This window comes from Mytilus galloprovincialis, chromosome 8, assembly GCF_965363235.1.
Source record: "Mytilus galloprovincialis chromosome 8, xbMytGall1.hap1.1, whole genome shotgun sequence".
NCBI classification, from domain to species: Eukaryota; Metazoa; Mollusca; class Bivalvia; order Mytilida; family Mytilidae; genus Mytilus; species Mytilus galloprovincialis.
Genome location: NC_134845.1, coordinates 33555646 through 33581901, shown reverse-complemented (window position 1 = coordinate 33581901; position 26256 = coordinate 33555646). Strand labels below are relative to the sequence as shown.

At 32.3% G+C, this 26256-nt stretch overlaps 1 protein-coding gene across 2 annotated transcripts; it reads left to right on the top strand.

Annotated features, from left to right (window-relative positions):
• Positions 1 to 154: 154 nt before the first annotated feature.
• On the top strand, positions 155 to 8391 carry LOC143085611 (copper transport protein ATOX1-like). 2 transcript variants are annotated; one of them, XM_076262068.1, is made up of 4 exons: positions 155 to 237; positions 3942 to 4017; positions 6305 to 6424; positions 7896 to 8391. In XM_076262068.1, exons 1-4 carry the CDS (start codon positions 229 to 231, stop codon positions 7901 to 7903), a joined length of 213 nt encoding a protein of 70 aa, XP_076118183.1. In that variant the 5' UTR covers positions 155 to 228; the 3' UTR covers positions 7904 to 8391. The 2 variants fall into 2 exon arrangements, with proteins under 2 accessions (XP_076118183.1, XP_076118184.1); XM_076262069.1 differs by having other exon boundaries at positions 6305 to 6439.
• Positions 8392 to 26256: the final 17865 nt, after the last annotated feature.

Sequence of the window (26256 nt, the reverse complement as noted above, 5' to 3'; positions counted from 1 at the left end):
CTAGTTTATCCTGCACAAAGACGATCACTAAGACGCTTGATGAACGTAAATAGTGCAGGGATACAGGCGAGCCCCTCTATCTGGTAAATGACGTCATAAAGGCGTGTATAATTGACGAGTTTTTGCCGGTGACGGATGAACTCGAAAGTGGTCTATTTCCTGTTATCCATCCGGTGACATCAAAATATTGTGATTTTTTAAAGTTTCTGATTAGATTAGATTCTAAAAATGTCTCAGGTATTTATCTTTAGTTTATAAGACAGTTTCGTTCCTTTGATTAACTAGAGATTTCCAATAGCACAGATTGACTCAGTTTCAGTGAATATGTCGGTAACAAGACATATCGGCACCCAAATCCGAAGACATTTCGGCACCCATTTTGGACATTTCGGTATCCGGACATTTCGGTACCAAGACATTATATTAATATTCCAGAATACTTTTTCCTTTTAGAACTTATATTATAAAGGAACTTCTATTCCGAGATAAATTTTAAATTTGTTCAACATTGACCATATGTTTTTCATTTGCTGTTTACATTTTATTTTATATCCTCGATCCTGAGTCTGCAGCAACGAATATACCAATCATCATGATTATGTTTCACCATTTGACACATTCCCCTTTTTAGCTCACCTGGCCCAAAGGGCCAAGTGAGCTTTTCCCATCACTTTGCGTCCGTCGTCGTTGTCAACTTTTACAAAAATCTTCTCCTCTGAAACTACTGCCAGGCCAAATTAAACCAAACTTGGCCACAATCATCATTGGGGTGTCTAGTTAAAAAAATGTGTCCGGTGACCCGGCCAACCAACCAAGATGGCCGCCATGTCTACAAATAGAACATAGGGGTAAAATGCAGTTTTTGGCTTATAACTCAAAAACCAAAGCATTTAGAGCAAATCTGACAGGGTAAAATTGTTTATCAGGTCAAGATCTATCTGCCCTAAAAGTTTCAGATGAATTGGACATTCCGTTGTTGTGTTGCTGCCCCTGAATTGGTAATTTTAAGGAAATTTTGCTGTTTATGGTTATTATCTTGAATATTATTATAGGTAGAGATAAACTGCAAACAGCAATTATGTTCAGCAAAGTAAGATTTACAAATAAGTCAATGTGATCGAAATGGTCAGTTGACCCCTGTAGAAGTTATTGCCCTTTATAGTCAATTTTAAACAATTTTTCGTAAATCTTAGTTATCTTTTACAAAAATCTTCTCCTCTGAAACTACTGGGCCAAATTAATCCAAACGTAGCCACAATCATCTTTGGGATATCTAGTTTGAAAAAATGTGTCCAGTGACCGAGCTATCAAATCAAGATGGCCGCCACAGCTAAAAATAGAACATAGGGGTAAAATGCATAGATGCCAACCATTACGATTTTTGCGTAGTTTTTCTGATTTTGCGATAAAAACTACGCTGTTACGGTCAAAGTCGAATAGTTACGGATTACCAATCATTGCCGTTCAATTTTGTAAAACGCGGATTTGTATCATTACTTTTCCGTCCTGGTCCGGTATTTAGAAAACGCCAATGTAATGCTTCCGGTTCCTCGGGAGTTATCAACCTATTGTTGAGTAACTAACTGACTTCTGAAGAGGCAAACTTGCATTTTATGAAGGAGCTTTCCCCCTTTCTCTACTTCTCCTTGACAAAACGAAAATGTACGAGTCGAGAACATCTGAACAATTAATGAATGGAATACATACTACAGACAACATGTTAAACGACAAATTTTAGGGCACATCACTTTGCAACCACTCGTCAGTAATTTTTATTGGTAAATGCACGTTTATAAATGATTACTGAAAACTTTTCAAAAATACGGATAATTTGATAGTTTGTTAGGCCACACCAATTTAATTTCTTGTTCTACGGATTTTTGGACTCAAAAATTTGGGGCGAGCGAGCGATTTGAAAATTTTAATAAAAAAATATTTAATTTGCAAATTTTTGAGGCGAAGCTTGAAAAGTAAAGGCGAGCGATTATAATTTTTTTTTGTAAACATAAAATAGTAGGTTTTGACAATATTAAAGCTTGATTTATCACTTGTACTTTGACATTTCTTTAATTTCTGAAGTATTTTTTCCCTGTTCACCAAGAAATAATTAAATCTGGTCTATGTATGTGTGACTGACAATGAGACAGTTCTCCATCCAAATCATAATCAGTTTGGGGACAACCCCTTAATGTTATAAATTTCCCTTTTACATGTTTTATGAGGGATCTATATAAGTTATAATATATTTGTTTGTACAAAAGGGCTCATATTTTCTCAAAGAACTATATATCTATCTGGTATTAAATGGTCAAACATGTCCAAGAATTTTGTAATATTCCTGGACTTTAACCAAGTTAACACATTTACTTTAACAGTTTAATATTATTCAAAATAAGTGGACCCCTCTTTTAGAAAAAGTTGTTTAAAATATGATGTAACTCTCCTCTTTTTGAGTACAAATTCTCAGTTTTCAAAGATTTTGTATAGAAGAACTATACAAATCCTTGGTATTTCTATTTTCTTTTCTACACCAGTAAACTGACCCCTTGTCTGAGGGAGGGTTGTTCTCAACCTGATAACAAACACTGGTCAAAGTACGGCCTTTTACACAGGGCTTTGATCATGTTGATACAGACCAAACAGCAGGTTATAAAGGACCCCAAAAATATTAGCGTACACAATTCGAACAGGAAAACCAACGATCTAATTTATATATCATGTATATCCAAACGGGAAAATACCAATGAACAACAGCAGTCAGCAACAAACAATAACTGCTGAACGACAGGCCCCTCAATCAATCAGGACAGGTGCATAAACATGCAGCGGCTATGGATAGTTTTGTTTTGCCAGCATACAATATAATTGCAGTTGAAGGCAAATCCTTCAGAAGTTCTTTGTACTTTATTCTAACAACGAATATTTTTGGATAGGGAATATAAGTAAGGGGGAAAGTAACCGATTTTTTGTTCTTTACGGGTATCCTCTGTTATAAATTTATATCGGAGAAACTCCCGCTTTGGATAAATAGGTTTCATGCTGAAACAAATATTCTCATAGATATTTACAAAGTGTGGTGGGGTGCTTTTATGTTTAAAATCGTTATATACAGGTTAGACTGTGATTTTAAAAACAAATGTTGATATCTTTTTATAATATTTACAAAAAAAAAACGGTGCGGGAAATGGACATGATTACATTTCCGGATGCGGGAAGCGGGAATATAAAAAAAATAAAAAAATTCTGTTTTGAAAAAAATAGGTGCGGGCGGGTCTGTCGAACAAGGAATCAAATTGGTGTGGCCTTACTGATTGTGTCAAAAGGGGGTTGGCATCTATGAAAATGCAGTTTTTGGCTTATAACTCAAAAACCAAAGCATTTAGAGCAAATCTGACACAAGCATGACAAGGTAAAATTGTTTATCAGGTGAAGATCTATCTACCCTGAAATTTTCAGTTGAATCGGACAATCCGTTGTTGGGTAACTGCCCCAGAATTGGTAATTTAAATGAAATTCCGTGTTTTTGGTTATTATCTTGAATATTATTATAGATAGAGATAAACTGTAAACCGCAATAATGTTCAGCAAAGTAAGATTTACAAATAAGTCAACATGAATGAAATGGTCAATTGACCCCCTAAGGAGTTATTGTCCTTTATCATGTCAATTTTTAACAATTTTCATAAAATTTGTAAATTTTTATTACCATTTTCCACTGAAACTACTGGGCCAAGTTCATTATAGATAGAGATAATTGTAAGCAGCAAGACTGTTTAGTAAAGTAAGATGTACAAACACATCACCATCACCAAAACACAATTTTGTCATGAATCCATCTGCTTCCTTTGTTTAATATTCACATAGACCAAGGTGAGCGACACAGGCTCTTTAGAGCCTCTAGTTTATTCTCAATTTTATAAAAATGTTTTACTCATTTACAGACTTACCAATTTAATATGGAAATGACATGTGAAGGATGTGCTAATGCAGCTAAAAGAGTGCTTGGAAAACAGGGTGGTAAGTTTATGTATACATATCCTAATGCTGCTTAAAGAGTGCTTGAAAAACAGGGTGGTAAGTTTATGTATACATATCCTAATGCTGCTTAAAGAGTGCTTGAAAAACAGGGTGGTAAGTTTATGTATACATATATATCCTAATGCTGCTTAAAGAGTGCTTGGAAAACAGGGTGGTAAGTTTATGTATACAGGTATACATATCCTAATACTGCTTAAAGAGTGCTTGGAAAACAGGGTCGTAAGTTTATGTATACATATATATCCTAATGCTGCTTAAAGAGTGCTTGGAAAACAGGGTGGTAATTTTATGTATGCATATCATAATGCTGCTTAAAGAGCACTTGAAAAACAGGGTGGTAAGTTTATGTATACATATCCTAATGCTGCTTAATGAGCGCTTGGAAAACAGGGTGGTAAGTTTATGTATACATATCCTAATGCTGCTTAAAGAGCGCTTGAAAAACAGGGTGGTAAGTTTATGTATACATATCCTAATGCTGCTTAAAGAGTGCTTTGAAACCAGGATGGTAAGTTTACATATTCACAAAGTTAAAAGAGTGCTTTGAAAAAAAGGGTGGTAAACTTACAGGTTCACATGTGGGGCCAAGCCAACATGTGGGGCCAAGACCACTATGTGGGGGCAAGTCCACATAATAACATTTCTATATCAACATAATACTTCTTAGCTTTAATATGTTTAAGATAACAGAAGGGAAGATACATCATGTGTACATGTAGTGTATGTTTGCATACTAGGGTAAAATAAAAAAAATAAAAAATCTTTTACATGTTGTTGTATTGTTTAGTGATTTAGATGATAAAATAACTTTCTCCTCATGTTATATTTATGATAATAACTATTTATAGGTAGATGCATTTTAAACATGTCAGAATATGTACCAGTGTTTCTAAAAAAATAATATTCATCTTACAATGTAGATTATCTTTCACAAATATTAACTGACCAACATAAATGTTTTTTGCAGAAAGTTATGTGTTTTAATGAACAAGATTATGTAATCATTAGTTTCTTCAAACTTATTTTCTTCAGTATTGTGGAATGCAATAAAAAGTAAACTGGCATACATGTACCTGCATATAGATAACCTTAAAACTCAAAGTAAATCAGAGTAATTTACATATTTATTGTACAGAGCTGTGTGTGAATATTCATTTTGTCTGTTTTTAACCTTCAGCAAACATTTTAACATTTATTTTAACTATACCTTTGTAAACTTCTAAATCATGCATGATAATAATAATATGTTTTCAAACTTTTGTTATTTTCTTTTGTGAATTATGAAAGTAAATTCCAGTGCTTTTGTCAACCACAGATATTTTGCAATATGCATGTAAAATATGCACTTCAGTGGCCACTCAGCTTTATTTAAGAGTTTTGTTATGGCCATAACAATTTTTTTGTCAATATTTAGAATTTTGACCATAGGCACTTGTCTCTGTAAAAAAATCCTATTCACATGAAGTTGTTACAAATATATATGAGTTGCGTCAGATAGAAATCGACCTTATGCAAGTGCACATTTACATGTATAAAAATTTGATTGGTTATAGGAAAATTTAACATGTTAAAGTACAAAGTAAAAGACGAAGTTTGGTCGTTGTTATAGGGTTCTTATAACAACACACTTTTCAAACAGTTACAGATTTTGGATCAAGATTTGTGTTCAAGTCAAAATAGGAAAACAGATATATTGATATTCACTTGCATAAAGGTAATTATTCCATATTGCTAAAACTTTGGTAGGTTTCTCTATATGAATTGAATTTTGAATAAATAAGCATATTCACCGCGCAAAACGTTGCGTGCGTTTACATGTATAATTTTGGTAAAAAAACGTTTTATGTTCAATTGGTTTTCATAAATATTTTCCATAACATACATTTCTCTCGGGATATGGAATAAAACAACTACTGTCTTTTGTTTCGGTAAATATGTGGTTTAATTGACTTTTGAAAAACTGATATTCACTTCGGCCGATGGCCTCAGTGAATATCAGTCTTTCAAAAGTCAATAAAACCACACATTTACCTCATCAAAAGACAGTAATTGTATAATATTTTTTTCAGAGGCATGTGCCTATGATTTTGACTGAAAATTTGGTGAAAGCTGACCAGAAACATTTCTTACCCAACAGTTTACTATGAAGATAAATATGAAATAAAAACCAAGAGTTCAATTTGTTAGGATGATGTCATTCATATACAAGTAAATGTATATATATGACGATGAAGGTTTTTGGAAATAAATATATTTTTCTTTGTAGATAAAGTGACTGAAGTCGTTACTGATGTTCCAACGAAAACAGTGACAGTGACATCTACATTGTCAGCTGATGAAGTATTGGAAGTACTGAAGAAAACAAATATTGCTGTATCACTCAAAGGTTAGAATGTTAAAGGTAAATATGAACACAAAAGCAATTGACATGATTGATAGAAGGGAGTTTTAAGTTTTGATATGCCTCCTTCTATCTTTTATCTCGATACCACTAATTTTAACAAGAAAAAATAAATGATGGCATATATGCACCTGGAAAAAATTATTGCAACACTTCCATTGAAAACAATGTAAAATGACATGATTGTAGAATGTGTATAATATTTGGGTTTTACCAAATACTTTTGATCCGTTTATGGTTTAAAATTGAATTTGTGTTATTAACTTACATTCAAAAAGTTCTGAATGAGTTTAATGCATAAAAATCTGTATTTGTTGCAGAACCAATGTTTTGGAAAAAATGAGTCCTGCAAAATTTGTATTTTTTGTGAAAAGCGCAAAAAAATTATTCAGTGCAGCTGTGGTGTCATAACCATGTAATATGATATTAGATGAAAAGTAAGTTAATATAATGTAATACCATGAGTTCAATTTTAAATCATAAACGGATCAAAAGTATTTAGCAGAACCCAAATCATACTCATTCTACAATCATGTCATTTTACATTGTTTTCAATGGAAGTGTTCCAATACTTTTTTCAAAGCTTATATAAATTGCCCTTTATCATGTTTATAGTCAATTTTTCACAAATTTTTGTAACCTTCACAAAAATCTTCTTCTCTGAAACTACTGGGCCAAATTTAACCAAACTTGACCAAAATCATCATTGGGGTATCTAGTTTAAAAAAAAATTTGATGACCGTCACCCTGCCTTCCAACCAATATCTCCGACATGGGTAAAAATAGAACATAAATAAAAAGCAGTTTTTTATTTATATCTCTAAAACAGAAGCATTTAAAACAAAACTGAAGGGTGGCACAAATGAAATTTTCAGAAGAATCAGACAACCTGTTGTTGGGTTGCTGCCCCTGAGTTAGTACCGTAATTTTTACAGAAATTTTGCAGTTTTTTGTTATTATCTTAGATATCATTATAGTATCTTTGTATGAGGTCAATACAAGGATTTATTAATTAACTACACTGTTATTGGACTTAATATGATGAAAACTGCCTATGCAATATAAGGTGTAAACTCGGCCAATATAGATTTTTTTCTGTATTGGCCGAGTTGACACAAATACAGGATTTCTGAACGTCTCCAGTTTTTATATCGAAAGTCACGATAAAACACAAACTGAAATTTAAAGTAAACAGTTGTTACATGACGTCACAAAGTATATCGGTTTTTAGATATTCTAAAAATAACTGTGCAATATGTTATGGTGTTTTATTCATTTAAAGGGTGGATTTTCAAGTTTTTGGACAATAACTCAAACATGCTTTCACCAAATTACAAATTGATTGATAAACCATCAAACTGGAACACTTACATGTATAGTCATAAAATACAGATAATTTAATTCACAATTGAAAAGTGAAAGTTTTTTTGGAATTTATTTTTAATTTTTATTACAGGTTGTTGAATATAATGGTGGTTAAAGGTGCTATGGAGACAAAAAGAAAATACCCGGTACTTTATTTATTCCAGACATGAATAAATACAATATTTCATTTCATTATAGGTTGTACATTGTACATCCAATTTTCCATAAATAGATATTACTTACATGTATTTTATATTAGCCCTAATGGATAAATTCACATTCTTGTACTGCAGTTTTTTGTACTGTAAATTTAGATAATATTGTATGCATTTAATTTAGTGTTGCAATTTTTTAAGAATAATCAAAAGTGCAAGATTTATGAAAAAAATAATTCAGATATATGTATTAGATGTCAGAACGCAAGTTCATATTATTGTGATACTCAAGGATTGACTTTATTCTCATAAATTAAAATCTTGTAATAATTTCTGAAAAAACCCAAATGGTAGTTGATATTATTTTACAATTTTTCCTCTTATTAGTGTTAGAAAAATGAAAATATTTAGGAATGATAAAAATTGTTTTTTTATAACAAAGAGGGCTGTATCGAAATTAATGAGAATTTTTTTTCAGTTGCTTTCTAAAAATCGTTGTGATGCTATTTCTTTTCAAGTTTTATAAATTCACAAATAATGTATGAAAAAGTTTGTTTAAATATAAGTATTTATATATATTAAGTAAAAATTGATTTTATTTTAAATGTTAAACTTTACTGATAGTTTTTTTTATTTTGTTAAGTTAAATTTACTCTGAAATGTCAGAAGTATTTTGAATTAAGCAATTTATGCATATTATACACTGAAAAAAGTAAATTTTTGATTTTTTGTCTTTGAATTCCTCAATTATTTTTTTGTTAAAACGAATATATTATGTACTATGAAATTTTTTAATTTGAAATTGTGTGTGAATTATTACAAATTGTATTTATTCAAGTCAGTTGTAGATAAGTAATGAAACCATATCATGAGGTCGTATGATTCTAATTTTGATTATATAATTGCTGGGCAATGTATCAAGTGTTTTCTATTATTGTATTAATGTGACTTTTTTATGTACTACACAGGCAAATTTTGTTCACGTGAATATCACATGAAATTCACGTGAATTTCACGTGAAATTTTTCACGTGAGATTCACCTCAAACGAGCTTATACATGAAACTCACGTGAAATTTTTCACGTGAATTTCACGTGAATCTGATGTGAAATTCACATGAATTGAGATTTCACGTGAAATTCACGTGAAATTTTAATGTGAAATTCACGTGAAATTCACGTGAAATTTTAATGTGAAATTCACGTGAATTGAGCCTTCACGTGAAATTCACATGAATTGAGCCTTCACGTGAAATTCACGTGAACTTTTCACGTGAAATTAACATGAATCGAGCTTTTTTTTTTTTGAATGAAATTAAAGTGAATTCAGCCTCTGAAATCCCACATATTTCACAGGATTTGAGCTTATTTAACATTCTTCTTAGTCTTGACCATGTGTTCATACTTCCATTCTATATCTACTTTCTTTGCATCCAAATGTTTTTGGTCTCTTAAACGAAGAACAAGAAAATCATCACAGGTTTTAAATAATATCCAGGGCACCTTAGTTAACTCCAAGTACAATTATGGTTGTGTTCGAGTCTCAATTCTTTTTTGTAAATGATTTATGTACTGATGAATATTTCATTTTAGTTGATTTTTAATATGTATGTATGTATGTTTAAGTCGTATTGTATGGCCATCAATTTTGACACAAACCAATCACAGTATGGAAAAGTACCTGCACAAGATGACAATTCTTTTTAAGAAGGTTTTAAAACAATACAAACCAGAAAGTAAACAGCCTAATTTATGTCCAACTTTTCTAACCAAAAATTACATATGTAACAAAGCAAACAATAAACTAATGATTACGTACAGGCACATACAAAATGTGGTGGGGTTAAACTGGTTTTAATGCACAAATCCTCCGTCTAACCTTGATAGAGGTGTACCTGTACAACATACCAACAAACTTTCCCTTTCTGTCTTATACTTTTTCAATTAAGATGCTTAATTCTTTCTTCCAAATTGCCAACCACTAAATTGATAAGAAAAAAATAACAACAATTAATTACAAAAATATACTTATATTACATATAAAGAAAGAAATATATAAACAAAAAAATCATAACATTAATAGTGTTCTTTATATATTGTGTTTCCCCTGACCACTACATCAACATGTCTATCCATCTTTATCTGTAAAAAAAAAAGAATTCTCATATTTATACAGGACACATTTAAATAAAGCTATTCTATCAATGAAGAATACAAAGAGTTATATTTAATTCTAATGCAATCATTTTGTATCAATGGTTCTGATTTGATGACAGTTAGTGTAAAATTCTCTATCTTCCTGTCTGTAACTGTCTTTTGGTTGCATGTAAAAATTGACAATAATTGTTTACTTAGACACATATTTAATAAATTTTTGTGCATGTTGCAAGTAGGCAATGGGTTTGCCATAACAAGTTAAGAGTCATTAGCTTAATTTTTAACAGTTTTTTTGGAAAATCAAATCATTTTGTTAGAGACAGTAACTTTTATTGTATACATGCAGTATATACTATACTTAATGATAGATTATATTGGAAATATTGGAAATAAAATGTTTATTGTTATATTGATTCAATTATCTGTAAAAAGTTCATGTTCATAGATGACATGAGGTGGCTATCCTCCTCCATCTTGTATTTTGAAGTAGCAGATAACTATTGATCTAGATCTTTAATGAAATGAGAAAAGTTTTAAAGAAGTATGTAATTTATGTGTAAGACTTTTCAATGTTAATATAGAAAATTGTGTGTTTTACCATATTTTGGGTGTATTTTCTATACAGAAAAAAACATCATTATTTTTGTTTTTTGATTCATACTTTTTCAATATTGTCACACAAGGGGAGATAACTCGGATAGAGTGATTCATTATAATAGAAAGTGTTGTGCATTTATGTATGTTAATATGTAGCAAGAAAACAAGTCTGGTGACCCAATTTTTTCTTTTTATTATCTGAAAGCATGTTATTAGACCTATCCTTTTGCATTTAAACTTAAAATTCTGTAGTGTAGATTTCTTTTCAAAAGCAAATTGATTTTCCATGCATAATCTGTACAAAATCTGACAATTTTTTCAAAACTGGTCGTGTGTGTATATAATGGACAAGAACAAATAATCAAGATTTTGACAAATTATTAAAAATTCCTAAAAAAAATTATTTAGATCACCCTTTCAAATCCAGCTTTAAAACAATTACAAATAATAATTTACTACTGAATTCATTCCAGAAAAATATGCACAAAATGCATTGAAAATAGTTCTGTATTTTATTAATAAGGCTTAGTCAGATAAAGTTGTATTCAAATTTGTATATTTTTGGACAAGGATAATTTTTGGTTTAATTTGTAGATAGAGATTTTGAAATAATAAAAGTCATTGTTAAATCCATTTGTAATATGTACAATACTAGAAATGCTTTGTTTTCATAATTAATCATTTTGTTGTAAATGTACCTCAGGGTGAGACCACTAAAAAATTTAACAAAATATTAATGTTAAAAGTATCTTTTTTACCATAAAATTTTAAAGGGGATATATAGTCATACATACAAGTGCTAGTATAATATTATCCTATGAATGTGTTTAAAATATTCATTGTGAAATTTGGTTAAAATTTGTGAATTTTTGTATTTCAAACCAGTAAAAGATTTATATTCGTATTCTAATTCTTCTTCAATAATTATTTTACTTTTTAGTTGATTTAATATGTGAAAATAGCAATAACTAGTGCATACACTGTATAATTTTGAACTCTGTAAATATGAAAAGAAGATGTGGTATGATTGCGAATGAGAGAAATCTCCACAAGAGACCAAAATAACAAAGACAGTACCAACTATAGGCCACCTTAAGGCCTTCAACAATGAGCAAAACCCATACTTCATAGTCAGCTATAAAAGGCTCCGAAATGACAATGTAAAACAATTCAAACGAGACAACTAACGGCCTTATTTATATTAAAAAATGAACAAAACACAAATATGTAACAAATAAACAAACAAAAACCACTGAATTACAGGCTCCTGACTTGGGACAGGCACAAAAATTATATCTGTAAGCACATTATATATAAAATTAGCATCAAGCAGATCATGTGAATTGCATGCAAGTTATAACATGTGAAATTCACGTGAGTCAGATCACGTGAACTTTATGTGAGTGAAATCACGTGAATTTCACGTGAAAAAAAGTTGATGTGAAATTCACATCAAATTCACATGAGTTTCACCTTAGCAAGTTCACGTTAATTTCACGTGAGTCAAATCATGTGAGTTTCACATGAATTTCACGTGAATTTAACGTGAACAGTTTTCATGTGAATTTCACGTGAAAAGTTCACGTGAAATTCACATCAACAAAACTTCACGTGAAATTCACGTGAATTTCACGTGACTTTCACGTGAAATGAGATTCACGTGAAATTCACGTGAGCAAAATTTGCCTGTGTAAACTGTCTTATAGACAGTGACATGGCTCTATTATATATCTTTTGATATATTTTCTAATATCCTTTTAACCAGTGAGCTACTAACTGGTTTTTTGGTAAAGATTGCATGAAATAAATGCTATCAAAACCCTATTGTTCTGACTACATCTAAATCTATCAAACCTTGAAACAGACTTTATCAGAAGGGATATAGTTACCATACTGTTGTCAAGTCATTAAAGATGGCATATTTTGGTATTAACATTGATTCACTCATAGTGTCTTTGCATCAGAAATACACATTTATTTTAAAACAACACGTTGGCAATATATGGATTATGTTCTTGTCATATATTTTATGATGGTATGATGCTTTACCACTTTAACTGGAGGAATTGTGCTTGATTTTCATAAGATGAAAACATGATCTTTTATTCTGTTTAATTGAGGTCTGGATCTAGCATGTCTGTAACAGCTAGTAGTCCTTTGTTGATTTATGTATCATTATGTATCATTGTCATTTAGGTTAGTTTCTTTTCTTACCTATTTTGATATTGAACTCGGCCTTCTTTATAACTGAGTTTTACTGTACGTAATGCTGTGTGTTTGTTTAGTCTACATTGGCTAGAGGTATAGGGGGAGGATTGAGATTTCATTTAACATGTTTAACCCCCCCCATTTTTGCTCCTGTCCCAAGTCCCGAGTCTCTGACCTTTGTTTGTCTTGTATGTTTTAACTGGATTTTTATTGATTTGGGAATGTATGGCGTGCTGGCTTTTAATATCCAAAAGTGGTATTTATTATGTGATTGAGTTATTTCTCTTTATACAGAAATTGTTCATTATGTTCGAGCCTGCAACTTTTGTCGCAGAAATCTTGACATAGGGATAGTTATCCGGCGGGGCGGTGGCATTAGCTATCCTCCTAAATGTTATATATTTTAAAAGGTGGAAGTCCTGGATGCTTCAAACTTTGTGCATAGATGCCTTATGTTATGAAGTTTCTGTCTGTCACATGACCATTGTCCTTGACCTCATTTTCATGGTTCAGTGACTACTTGAAAATTTTGTAATGTTAATTTCTCTTTTATTATGAGTAATAGGATAGTTATGTTTGGTATGTGTGTACCTTGCAAGGTCTTCATCACTGTCAGACAGTTTTCACTTGATCTCAACCTCATTTCATGGATCAGTGAACAAGGTTACGTTTTGGTGGTCAAGTCCATATCTCAGATACTATAAGCAATAGGTCTAGTATATTTGGTGTTTGGAAGGATTGTAAGGTGTTCATGTCCAACTGGCAGGTGTCATCTGACCTTGACCACATTTTCATAGTTCAGTGGTCAAAGTTAAGTTTTTGAGTTTTGGTCTTTTTCTATTACTATAAGCAATAGTCTACTATATTTGGAGTATGGAAATATTTAATGGTGAACATGTCAGTCTCATTTACATGGTTCATTGCTCAATGTTAAGTTTTTGTGTCTTGGTCTGTTTTTCTATTGGGAATCTTCTGAATAAGTCAACTTTATCTTATGAATCGAAATATTATAAGGTTTACAAATCTGTCGAACAGTGTTCGTCTCACCTTTACCATTTTTCATGGTTTACTGGTTAGTTTTACATCATTTTTAGCTCACCATTCCAAAGGAACTGTGAGCTTTAGCCATCACTTGGCGTCCGTCATCGTCCGTCTGGTGTAAACTATTTCAAACATCTTCTCCTCTGAAACTACTGAACCAATTCCCACCAAACTTAAGCTGAATGATCCTTAGGGTAATTAGAATTAAGCTTGTGTTTTATTTTCTGTTTCATCAAAAAACATGGCTACCATGGCTAAAAATAAAACATAGAGGTAGAATTCAGTTTTTGGCTTATATTTCAAAAACCTAAGCAGTTAGGGCAAATCTAACATGAAGTTAAAGTGTTCAATTGGTCAGGATCTATCAGCCCTGAAATTTTCAGACGAATGGAACAACCCATTGTTGGGTTGCTGCCACTAAATTGGTAGTTTTAAGGAAATTTTGCAGCTTTTGGTTATTATCTTAAATAGTATTAATGATAAAGATAAACTGAAAACAGCAAATGTGTTCAGCAAAGTAAGATTTACAAATAAGTTTATATGACTAAAATGGTCAATTGACCCCTTAAAGAGTTATTTCGCTTTAAGGACAATTTTTAACCGGATTTTTGTGACAAAAATGTCGGTTATTGATTTGGGGATGTACGGCGGGCGGCCGGCCGGGCAGTCGGTCGGGCGGGCGGCAATCAAATGTTGTCCGTGCATTAACTCATGAACCGTTCAACCAAAGCTTTTAAAATTTTAATATGTTGTTACTGACGTCTAAATGAAGGTCAAGTTCAATAATGGCGATTTTGACTTTTACCGTTCAGGAGTTATGGTTCTTGAAAGATTGAAAAATGGAGTTTCCAGTCGTGTCCGTGCATTTACTCATGAACCGTTCAACCAAAGCTTTTAAAATTTTAATATGTTGTTACTGACAACTAAATGAAGGTCAAGTTCAATAATGGTGAGTTTGACTTTTACCGTTCAGGAGTTATGGTTCTTGAAAGATTGAAAAATGGAGTTTCCAGTCGTGTCCGTGCATTAACTCAGGAACCGTTCAACCAAAGCTTTTAAAATTTTAATATGTTGTTCCTGACAACTAAATGAAGGTCAAGTTCAATAATGGCGATTTTGACTTTTACCGTTCAGGAGTTATGGTTCTTGAAAGATTGAAAAATGGAGTTTCCAGTCGTGTCCGTGCATTTACGCATGAACTGTTCTACCAATGCTTCCCAAATTTAAATATGGTGTTACTGATGACAAAATGGAGGTCAAGTTCAATAATGACGATTTTGACTTTTACCGTTCTGGAGTTATGGTTTTTGAAAGATTGAAAAATGGTGTTTCCAGTCGTGTCCGTGCATTTTCTCATGAACCATTCAACCAAAGCTTTTGAAATTTTTATATGTTGTTACTGATGACAAAATAGAGATTAAGTTTAATAATGACGATTTTGACTTTTACCGTTCAGGAGTTATGGTTCTTGAAAGATCGTAAAATGGCTTTTCCATTCACGTTGTTGCATTTACTCATGAACCATTCAATCTAAGCTTTTCAAATTTTAATATGTTGATACTGATGACAAAATGGAGGTCAAATTTGATATTGACGATTTTCACTTTCACATTGATCAGTAATGGTTCTTGTGATATTGCCAGGACACAAATAAATATTAATAAATCCGGTTTGCTGTCGTTGTGACAGCCTCTTGTACACAATTTGTTTATCGTGTTTTCTTACTTTAAAAAATCTTCTCCTCTAAAACTACTGAACCAATTCCAACCCAATTTAAGCTGAATGATCCTTAGGGTATCTAGAATTAATTAAGTCTGTGTTTTATATTCTGTTTCTTCAAAAAACGGCTAAAAATAGAATATAAGGGTAAAATGCCGTTTTTGGCTTATATCTCTAAAACCAAAGCATTTAGAGCAAATCGGACAGGGGATAAAATTGTTCATTATGTCAAGTTCTATCAGCCCTGAAATTTTCAGATGAATCTAACAACCCATTGTTGGGTTGCTGCCACTAAATTGGTAGTTTTAATGAAATTTTGCAGTTTTTTCGTTATCATCTTCAAGGTGAGGGATTCAGGCTCTTGAGAGCCTCTTGTTTCAAAGGACTTTTTCTCAGATAAAAAAATTAAAATAAAGCCAGTAGAGTGGAGGTTGTTGGTTGCAACCTGCCATATTCCCTTTTCAATTCGTATTTCAGCTTAAATCATAGCGATAAAATGTATCATTTGACTTTTTATTTTTGTAATAACAGTTAACCAAATCGTGCAGCATGACGACCTAATAATTTTAAAGAAGAATCAAGAAGCAACTTCAATTTCAGCATGAGGAAGATTTGTTTTGTATCTCCCTTGAAATCAGTATCCGACCATATTGCAATACCAAGAAAGTCGAGATATGAAACAAAAACTAGGATATGCATCGTACAAAATGAGAAAAACTTATTATTATATGTCATTAATGTACTGATTTGACTTCATCCTATATTTGCACTTAAGCGACTCTATTAGATAATGTTGTATATATCTGAAAATATCTGTCTGCGTCATGCAATGTCATAATGTATCTTATCAATCCAGCTGTCACTTATTTTTGATTTTATTTGGTATGGTATATTGCATGTTTGGTATTTCTAGTATGTCTTGAATGCTGAATGTTCGACCTTCCTTGACTTGAAATCTCTGAATCATGTGAATACTAAAAAAAAAGCTTTGATGAATAATAACAAATAGAGCGTTTCTTAGGCATACATGTTTTATTCATAGGTAGTCCTAGTTGTTGGCGTTAATAAAGGGAAGACTCTTTCGGATGTTGCTGGTCTCATGGGTGTAAGTGTACTGGCCTCCAGGTCGCAAGACCGTGAGCTTTTTTCCTGGACGGTTCAAACCCAAACCTTGAAGATTGATAGTTCTGCCTCACTGCTAAGCAAGTTGCTAGGCGACCCGCAGTCAGGATAATGTATCCAGATACTAATTTAGTGAACATTCTTCTGCCTACACTGTCTTTTTATATTGGCTAGCTGAAGTTCAAGCCCAGTGTGTTGGTCTTTTACAAATTAGATCAAATTAAGGTGCAGTATAATATGCACATCAAAACATTGATCCATCACGGGTTCATCTAGGTTTTTTAATTGTGTCTTTTAAACTGAGATCTGATCCTGTCTTCTCTGCAAACATTGGCAATATTGATATTTTTAAAATTTAAGCCTCTGTTTCCGAAACTGAAAATAGCGGACAGATCAAGACTGAGTGGACATTCCTCTAAAAACCGAATTTTTCGTGTGTGTTTTTTTTGTGGTGTTTTTTTTAGAGGGGGGGGGGGGTATTCCTATTTATTGCCTTCGTTCACCGTAATTTTCCATATGCCCGTCCTTCATCCGCGATTGTAATTAATTGGAACTAGTAATTCTAATTAAAGAATTAAAACGAAAATGTGACTCTCGAACTCGAACACATGTCTGGTTTTATTTATTCGATCATATGCCTTGAATACTTAGTTATTGTTGGCACCTTTATTTGTTTTAATTTTGTTCCTGTTTAAATTTTTTAAGTCCGCACAGATGTGTTTGTATTTCTTCTTCTTTGTGCATAAATAAGATGTAGTATCACTATGAGTGCCAATGAGACAACTCTCTATCCATGTCACACTGTATAAAAAGTTAACAATTATCTATCATGGTCACAGTCCTTTTTATTTTATATGTCTCTACAGGTATGTGATTTTATTTGTTTGTACGTCTGTCCGGCAGTTTTTATAAGAGAAAAAAAAAACCAAGAAAACAGAAGCATTACAAATTTTTAGCTCCTCATCACTTGGCGCCCGTCGTCGTCGTCAACTTTTAACATTTTGAACTTCTTTTAGAATACCACTGAATGGAATGGAACCAAACATGGCATAAATGTTCTTTATGAGGTGCTGACCAAGTGTTATTACTTTGTAGCCGATCCATCATCCAAGATCGCCGACAGCCGGGAACTTTGTTTAACCATGGAGGTAATATTTATTACTTCCATGGTTTAACATAGGACCCTAGTGGAAATACAAACGTCTTCTTTTAGAGAACCATTGAATGGAATGAAACCAAACATAGCATAAAGTTCCCGTATGAGGTTCTGATCAAGTGTTGTTACTTGGTAGGCGATTGGCCGCCAGTAGAGGGGCATAGTTTAACATGGGACCCTATGGGAAATGCATACACATGTCTTATTTTAGAGAACCACAGCATAGAATGCAATATTAAACGAAAAATTTGGCCTCAATCATTATCTATTAAAGTATCTTCTATGATTTTTATCTTTTTTTATATGATTTCAAAAACCTAAGTAGAGTCAGGTGAGCGACACAGGCTCTTGCGAGCCTCTTATTTTAAATAATGATCGTGTTACCGTACATTATCAATTTTATTAGCCCACATGTATTATTGTTTGACAGTTTGACCCATGATACTTCGTTCTGATGTTTCCACCCTTAAAACACCGTACAACAAACATGCATCTTTCTGATATCCACCCGCTCTTCATTATATCACCTGCGTTATACCATTTTCCTTCATTTTGGCAATCACCACTTGTAGGGGGAGGGGTTGTCGTAAGGGGATTAGTTTTCGTAGGTGGATGGGTTGTCGTAAGGATGTGAGTTGTCGTAGGCGGAGGGGTTGTCGTAGGAGGTGTAGTTGTAGATCGACAGCTAGGCTCATACTCTGTTCGTAAGGAGCCACCCTTTACACATATCATATCAAACTGGCACTCGTTTCTATACAACCACCCACTCATCACTCTATCACCTGCGAAGTACCATCTTCCTTCATTTTCGCAGTCACCTCTTGCAGGAAGGGAACGGGTTTCCAACAAGGCTTTCAAAGCGGCTATTCCTATAGTATCTGCAAAATAACCATGCATGAATTTTAATATTAGTCATGCCAAAATTATAGGAATAGATTTTCGACTTAGTGTTTTAACATTATTGATTGTTGGTTGCTGTTGCTAATTCAATGTAACAACAGTAGAATGCTGAACCCATGTATGCAGGTCTTCAGTCGAATGTATCTAAATATTTAATTTAAAAAAAAGGCCACAGGTTTAAAATTCAAAACAATACGAAATCCGAAGGAATTTTACCACTACATTTATACTGTACAAACAGATAAAAAAAAAGTTCTTCCACACATTCTTTAAAAAATAGTTAACAGATCAGCTGTGAACAATAGGAATGAAGTAGGAATCTGCCTAGAATCAAAGATTCCACTTGGAAAGTAGGCGGACATGGAAAATGAACCACATTCTGACTGGATTTTTTTTATATTCCTACTACCAAAACCCTACTACCATGACTACCTAGGTGGAATTTTAAGTCTGTATGGATTATTTTCTGTTTTGATTTGATTATTCATTTTCCTACTTCAAGTGCAATATTCCTACCAGAAACAATTTATAGATTCCTACCAGAAAATCTTTCTACCTGGATTTTTTTTAGTTATCTTGAACTGGATTCCTGTTTGCTAAGAACACACATTTTGCAGTGTTAAATGCAAGCAACTTCCAGTTCACAAATTCAAAAGTTGGAGGGGAAAAGAATGAAAAGTTGTGTTAGACCACAATGCTGCGAGCTATGGCCACACAACTACAATATAGAAATGTAAGAACATATGGCTTATGAAGACTGAAGGTAATTCTTATACATTCAAAACGATTTTTTTATCTGCTGGCCAAAAATATTTAGTTATCAATTATTTCAACAATAGTGCATAATTTTACTCATTATTTGTTCATAACTCTTAATTTCATCTAGGCATATTTTTGGCTTATCTTGATGTTTATGTATAATACAATTTCTAGCTTGCATATATTGCAGTTTCCTTATACATTTCAAAAGTCCATTTTTTTTTAAAATGAATTTATTCCATGAATTTCCTTTGTTCTTTGTTGTTGAGATTCAAACGTTAAATCATTGACCAATTTGTGTATTTATAAATATAGTTTTTTTTTACACTTACATTTTGTATATTTTTAGATTCCTACCAGAAATCTTTTTTTTTTGGGTTGAATTTAGAAAAATTCCTACCAGGTTTTGTAGTAGGAATTTTATTTTCCTAATTAATTATTCCTGCTAATTTGCATATTCCTGGTAGGAATACACAATATTCCTCCCGCTAATTTTCCGGCTATTTTCCGTGTGGATTCCTACCAGTGTCCGACTAGAATATCACTCTTTTCTGGTAGGAATTCAGATTAATATTCCTACTATATTTCGTATAGATTCCACCTGGAATATTTCATACAGTATCCCACTATACCTCCAGCCAATGAAGAATAAAGGAACACATAGTAATTACCAGAACTTACCTCCAGCTAAAACAATATCGGTAAAAATCTGTAGGATAGCCACCAAATAGTAAATTAGCAGCATCATCATTTTATTAGTTATCGTGAAGTAAATTGCAAGTTTTATCTTTGATCTAAAGACATGCGGGATTACGCACTAAATAAGTTCACAGATAAATTCCTATGTGTACGTGTTAATGTACATGTACATGCATCATCATGACTATATACATGATATATATATATATTTATACTCTACTTTATAACTTTGATGATTTGGAACAATAACCGACTATGATAAACAGAAAATAACCTCTAATGAGAGAGGTAAATATGCTAGATATACTTACTGGAGGTGTGATGAAATGATTGAAGCTGTTTATTTTCTCCTTGATAATATTTATGTACGTTTCGGCAACAAAGTTTATCGACAGGTTGTAGGTATCCCCATGGGCACTAATTGTGCCCCTTTAATAGCAGACTTGTTTTTGTACTGTTACGAATCACAGTGTATGACTAAACTCAGTAAAGACCCGTCGAAATTGCATTTAATTGATAAATTCAACAATACTTACCGTTATCTTGATGATATTTTTTCGTTAAATAATCAAGTATTTTCTCAATATACTGCTGAAATTTATCCAAGGAACTTACTTTATATAAATCAAATTTATTCGGTAATAACTGTCCTTTTCTGGATTTAGATATTTCGGTTTTTAAAGGGAAACTCCACACTAAAATTTACGACAAAAGAGACGATTTTTCGTTCCCTATTGTTAATTTCCCATTTTTAGATGGTGATGTTCCTTTGGCACCATCTTACGGTGTTTATATTTCACAGCTCGTTCGCTATGCCCGTGTCTGTTGTGACGTTTTTGATTTTAACGAACGCAATCTATGTATTACTGGTAAATTATTAAACCAGGGATATCGTTACCATAAATTACTTAAAACCTTTACTAAGTTTCGATAGATATAAAGATTTGGTTTTGAAGTTTGGTTGTACCTGTAGAAAACTTATTTCATACGGGATAGAACATCCTCATTTTTACGGAACTGTTGTTAACCGTGCACGGAAATTTAGAAAGGATCCATGTTAACTTAATTGTCGCTCCTTTAAATAATCTTATTCTAAAAGAATACCTATTCAACACTGTAATAAGATCATTGAATATTGTTTTTATTGGTATAAATATTGATTTTGTTATCAGTAAATTAAAAGCTAACTAAATATTACAAGTATGTTATATACATATACATATTCATGGATCTACAACCTGTCGATACCTGTAACTTGGCAGTGCACAAGGTCATGTTTTTCTCTGGCTGTTTATGACGTCTTTACACTAAATCCATTGGATGTTGCATGTGTACGGATTGATCGTTTAGTCTTAGATGCATGATTTTTTTTATTAGTTGTTAGTGGCTTTGAACTAACTGTCAGATAACTGCGAGTACTCTCAGATCTGTTCATTGTGTCTTTTTGTGTCGAGATGTATAAGTACCCGGCCACGTCCACTTGTATTTTTGTCCATCTGATGAGTTAAGCCTTTTTCAACTGATTTTTATATTTCGTTCTTATGTTGTACTGTTATACCACTGTCCCAGGTTAGAGGGAGGGCTGGGATCCCGTTAACATGTTTAACCCCGCCACATTATTTATGTATGTGCCTGTCCCAAGTCGGGAGCCTGTCATTCAGTGGTGGTCGTTTGTTTATGTGTTACATATTTGTTTTTCGTTCATTTTTTTTTATATAAATAAGGCTGTTTGTTTTCTCGTTTGAATTGTTTTACATTGTCTTATCGGGGCCTTTTATAGCTGACTATGCGGTATGGGCTTTGCTCATTGTTAAAGGCCGTACGGTGACCTATAGTTGTTAAAATGTCTGTGTCATTTTGGTCTCTTGTGGACAGTTGTCTCATTGGCAATCATACCACATCTTCTTTTTTATATCGTCACCCTAATTGAAAAATCCAGAGTTTATAAAGCTGAAAATTAAAAAAATTAAAAAATAAAAGGTATTGTAAGTGAAAATATTTACTTTATGAACGGCGATACAAGTTGCAGTAAAGCTGAGCTTATTATAAAGAACATCAGCTGGACGAAATTCAAATAAAATGGCACACGTTTTGGAATTAAGCAGATCACACAGAAACATTCCTTTTAACATTCGGATTATATATTTTGCTGGTAATCTATTCGCAGATATTATCAAGGAATTATAGTTAAATACCATCTCTTGATACTATGTATATTCAAAGTAAAAGCCGAAGATTTATTCAAATCCATGTATTTCTAAGGGAAAAATAATAATGATGGGGAGGGGGATCACTGTGGCTTTCCATAATATATGGATAAAGGAACATTTCTTCTTTTTTAACTCAAGTGTTTTGTAATAATAGATACCTCTTAATTTGATATAACTATAAAACACATTTATTATTACATTTTAAAAGTACACATGTTTCCATCTTTTAAATTTAAGGGCGCTCGCTGGAATAAATCCATTTTTTTTAAATACAGGATTTCGCTATTTTTTTTGCTCTAAAATTAAAAAAAGAACTTTATCGTATGCAAAATAAAAAAAGTAAAGTTAAAAAAAATGGGTTCACTGTTTATTTAAGCTCACAATCTGCCTTCAAAAGGTGTCAGACCACCAATTAAAAATCCCTTCTGTTCAACCATATTTTGCAATTTTCACAGCTTTCTAAAGATTTTACCTTATTAAGTTTAACTTCAAGGAAACCAGGTATATCCTAAATTGTACATGTATCACCTTTCTACATGCCAATTTTTAACCAATGTTTAAAGTCTTATTAGAAATTTCTGATCTTGAAATCACAGGTACTACCAAAATAACTCCCGGTTTTCTGGAAATCTTAAATTAGTGTCGCATTAATCCTGAATTTTTAATGCAGACCACAGACCACAATTAATTCCTCTATCAGTTCTTTATAACCTTTTGCATCATTATAAAATTGCACCATGCACTTTTGTCAAATTTTTTGTGTGTGTAATGTATAGTCCTAGTCCAAATATATATCCAAAATTCAGAAAGATTGTAGCAATCAATTTTACAAATTTAGCCAATACACATCCATACCCCTATTGACAAGTCAAGAGATGTTCCGAAAACTGCAAATATTACCTTTTTGCACTTGGCCTAATCACTCATTCCAAATCAAAATCAGTTAAAATACAACATCCAAAAATTCATTTCACCTCTCTTCATTCATTTCCACCAAAAAAAATCTAAGAAATGAGCGAGAAAGGGAAAGAAAAAAAATTAAGGAAAAATACACTCTAATTAAAAGGAACTATATTCGTGGTCATTAATTGTGGTCTTGGGCCTGCAAACTCATAGACAAGTGAATTTTGGCTCAAAATGGTCTAAATGTATCTCCCTTTCACCAAAAGTTTCATTTCTGCAAATTTGTTGGTTAGTTTAAGTAAACAATGACATCGAATGAACTATTTTTTGTCCGAGTAGGCCTATTTTCACTAAATTGGAGGGAGTAATTGGTGGTCTGACACCAAAAGAAGCACGGATTTGTGTTAAGGTACTGAGTTTATTTTGTTGAACTAATAGGAGAAAAATAGGTAATATCGAAATAAAAAAGAACTAAATTACAGAAATCGCTTAAATTTTTCAATTGTTTGGTTTTAGTCCAGCTTATTTGAAAAAAATAATAAAAAATATCGGTCCCCGATGAGTTAAAAAAGATATTTCAATTTTATTGCACAAAATGGCATTTTTGTTTACCAAAGGGAGATAATATGGAGTTTTTGCAATAATATAAACATTTGAAAAGTCATCTGAAGCCAAAACAAATTGGCTGTTCAAAAATTGAATGTTTTGGTTGAATTTTGTACCATATCATAAAGTAACAACTTATAGTGTAATAAAGCAAAATTTGTTATGAAAAAAAATGAAACTTTTGTACCCTCGTGCCTCCTTTAAATAAATTTATATCCGTATCTCCAGAAGGTTCGTTTGTACCAAAGCCGGCCTTCGAAAAAATCAACGAAATTCATTAAGTTTGAAGTTGAGTGCAAGATATATATCTGGATTTAAACAGAATAAATCAAATTGTTGCAACTTCTGACGTTTCAGTACAACATGTCCCCATACATCAACAAAAAAGCATCAATATTTTTTTTTATAGAAAATGGCGATTTTAATTAAGTTAACATGATTACGCACTTCAGTTTGATTTCGTTATTTATTAGCGAAAACGGACTCTTTGTAGTAAACTTGAGTCAGTTTTCTCATTTGCAATCTACTAAGTTGCAATCACACTACATGCATCAATCTTTTTATTTATTTTTATATTATAATATATAGAACTGGAAAACAATTGACTACCATACACGTTCAAATAAAATAAAAATAAAAAAAAGTTAAAAGCCAAAATGAACTGCAATGTTGAAGAGCGTTGAGGAGACACAATTCCGAAAGGGCTTGTCATTGAATACTGTGACAGCGCTAGCTATAGTCGTAAAGGACTTGGGTAATATATTCCTGGGGGTGAAATGTTTAGTTTTTTTTTGCACATTTCAAAGAGACAGGCTAAAGATACCAAAGATACACTCGAACTCATAAGTCGAAAAAAAATTGTCAACACCATAGACAAAAACAAAAAGACAAAAAGCCAAGAACCAATGTTTCGTAGAACATTTTCCCAATTGTTTTATATCAATTTGAAAACTTATAAACAAGTGATTCCACAATGAAAACATGTAAATACGACGAAATTTATTATTGAACAGATCAGCCTATATTTATTATTGGAGGTGTATGTAAATAGACGTGTTAGGAAAGTCGATACTACTGCTGGCGCTCGTGTTGGTCGGAAGAAATATATAATATGATTGGGGACCTTCTCAATGAGTACAAAAACTGAACATTTTTGTTACCTGTTTGGGCGTGTTTGATACCGCTGAGACAAATCTGTAACAATTGTATTTATTAGAGTACGCAGGAGAAGATCAAGTTATTTGTTTAAGAACCAGAAAAGATTCAATAAATACATTTTTAGACAAATTAATATTAGTTTTGTGAATAATTTATCTTTTTTAAACATCTTGTAAGCCTTTGTTATTTTATTAATACTTTTAGCTTTCAGTAACTGCAAGTACTTTGATATTGGTACTTTGTGTCTATTGTCTTTATGTTATTTCTTTTAACGATTCCTGCCGATATAATGAGTCATGCCATTTTCAATCGATTTGCATAGTATGTACTTATGAATTACTGTTACAATTACACGACTGTCCGATGTTAGAAAAGGGTTTCGTCAAGAGCTCTTACGAACATATTTAACCCCGCAATATTATGTATGAACCGGTCACACACCATCAGCCTCTTATTCAGTAATTGAAGTTAGATTTTGAATGCGCACACTGGTAGTATACAGCAAATAAAAATAAGTACAACACAAAACAAATAAACACAAAAATAAATACCCCCCCCCCCCCCGACACACACACACACACACTCCTCATCTGTTATAAGACTATAAAAAGGTGTCCACGATTTTTGATTCTATATCATAAGCATACGTCTTTGGAAAGATCGTTATAAGCTTTTCTGATAATTCTGATTTTAGAAACAAAAAGTTTAAACGACATTTAAAGAACGATACAAACAAACTTTGCTTTAGTTGAATTTTGACGATTTGAACCCCATTGTCTTCGTGTAAAATAACATCTGTCTGCATTTCCGATTCCAATGGGTTCAAGTTTATTCTCTCGCCTACAAAATTCGAGGGTTTCTTTACCCTTGGTCCGCCTTTCCGTCCGTAACACACTTGTTGAAACTCTATATTTAACATCGTTCTAGGAATTTGACCGTACTTGATTAATTTTTAGTCCTTATGAAAATCTAGAATCCTATTAATTTTTGAAGACAAAGGTCAAGGTCACAGTTGGAATTATTTGACGCAATAAGACGTCTAGAGACAGTCAGAGTCGTTTGT

What these genes read in the sequence shown, in the direction of transcription:
- LOC143085611 (XM_076262068.1), top strand. An exon ending in AGTGCTTGGAAAACAGGGTG is followed by an intron (nt 4,018 to 6,304) that starts GTAAGTTTATGT and finishes TTTTCTTTGTAG; the next exon opens with ATAAAGTGACTGAAGTCGTT.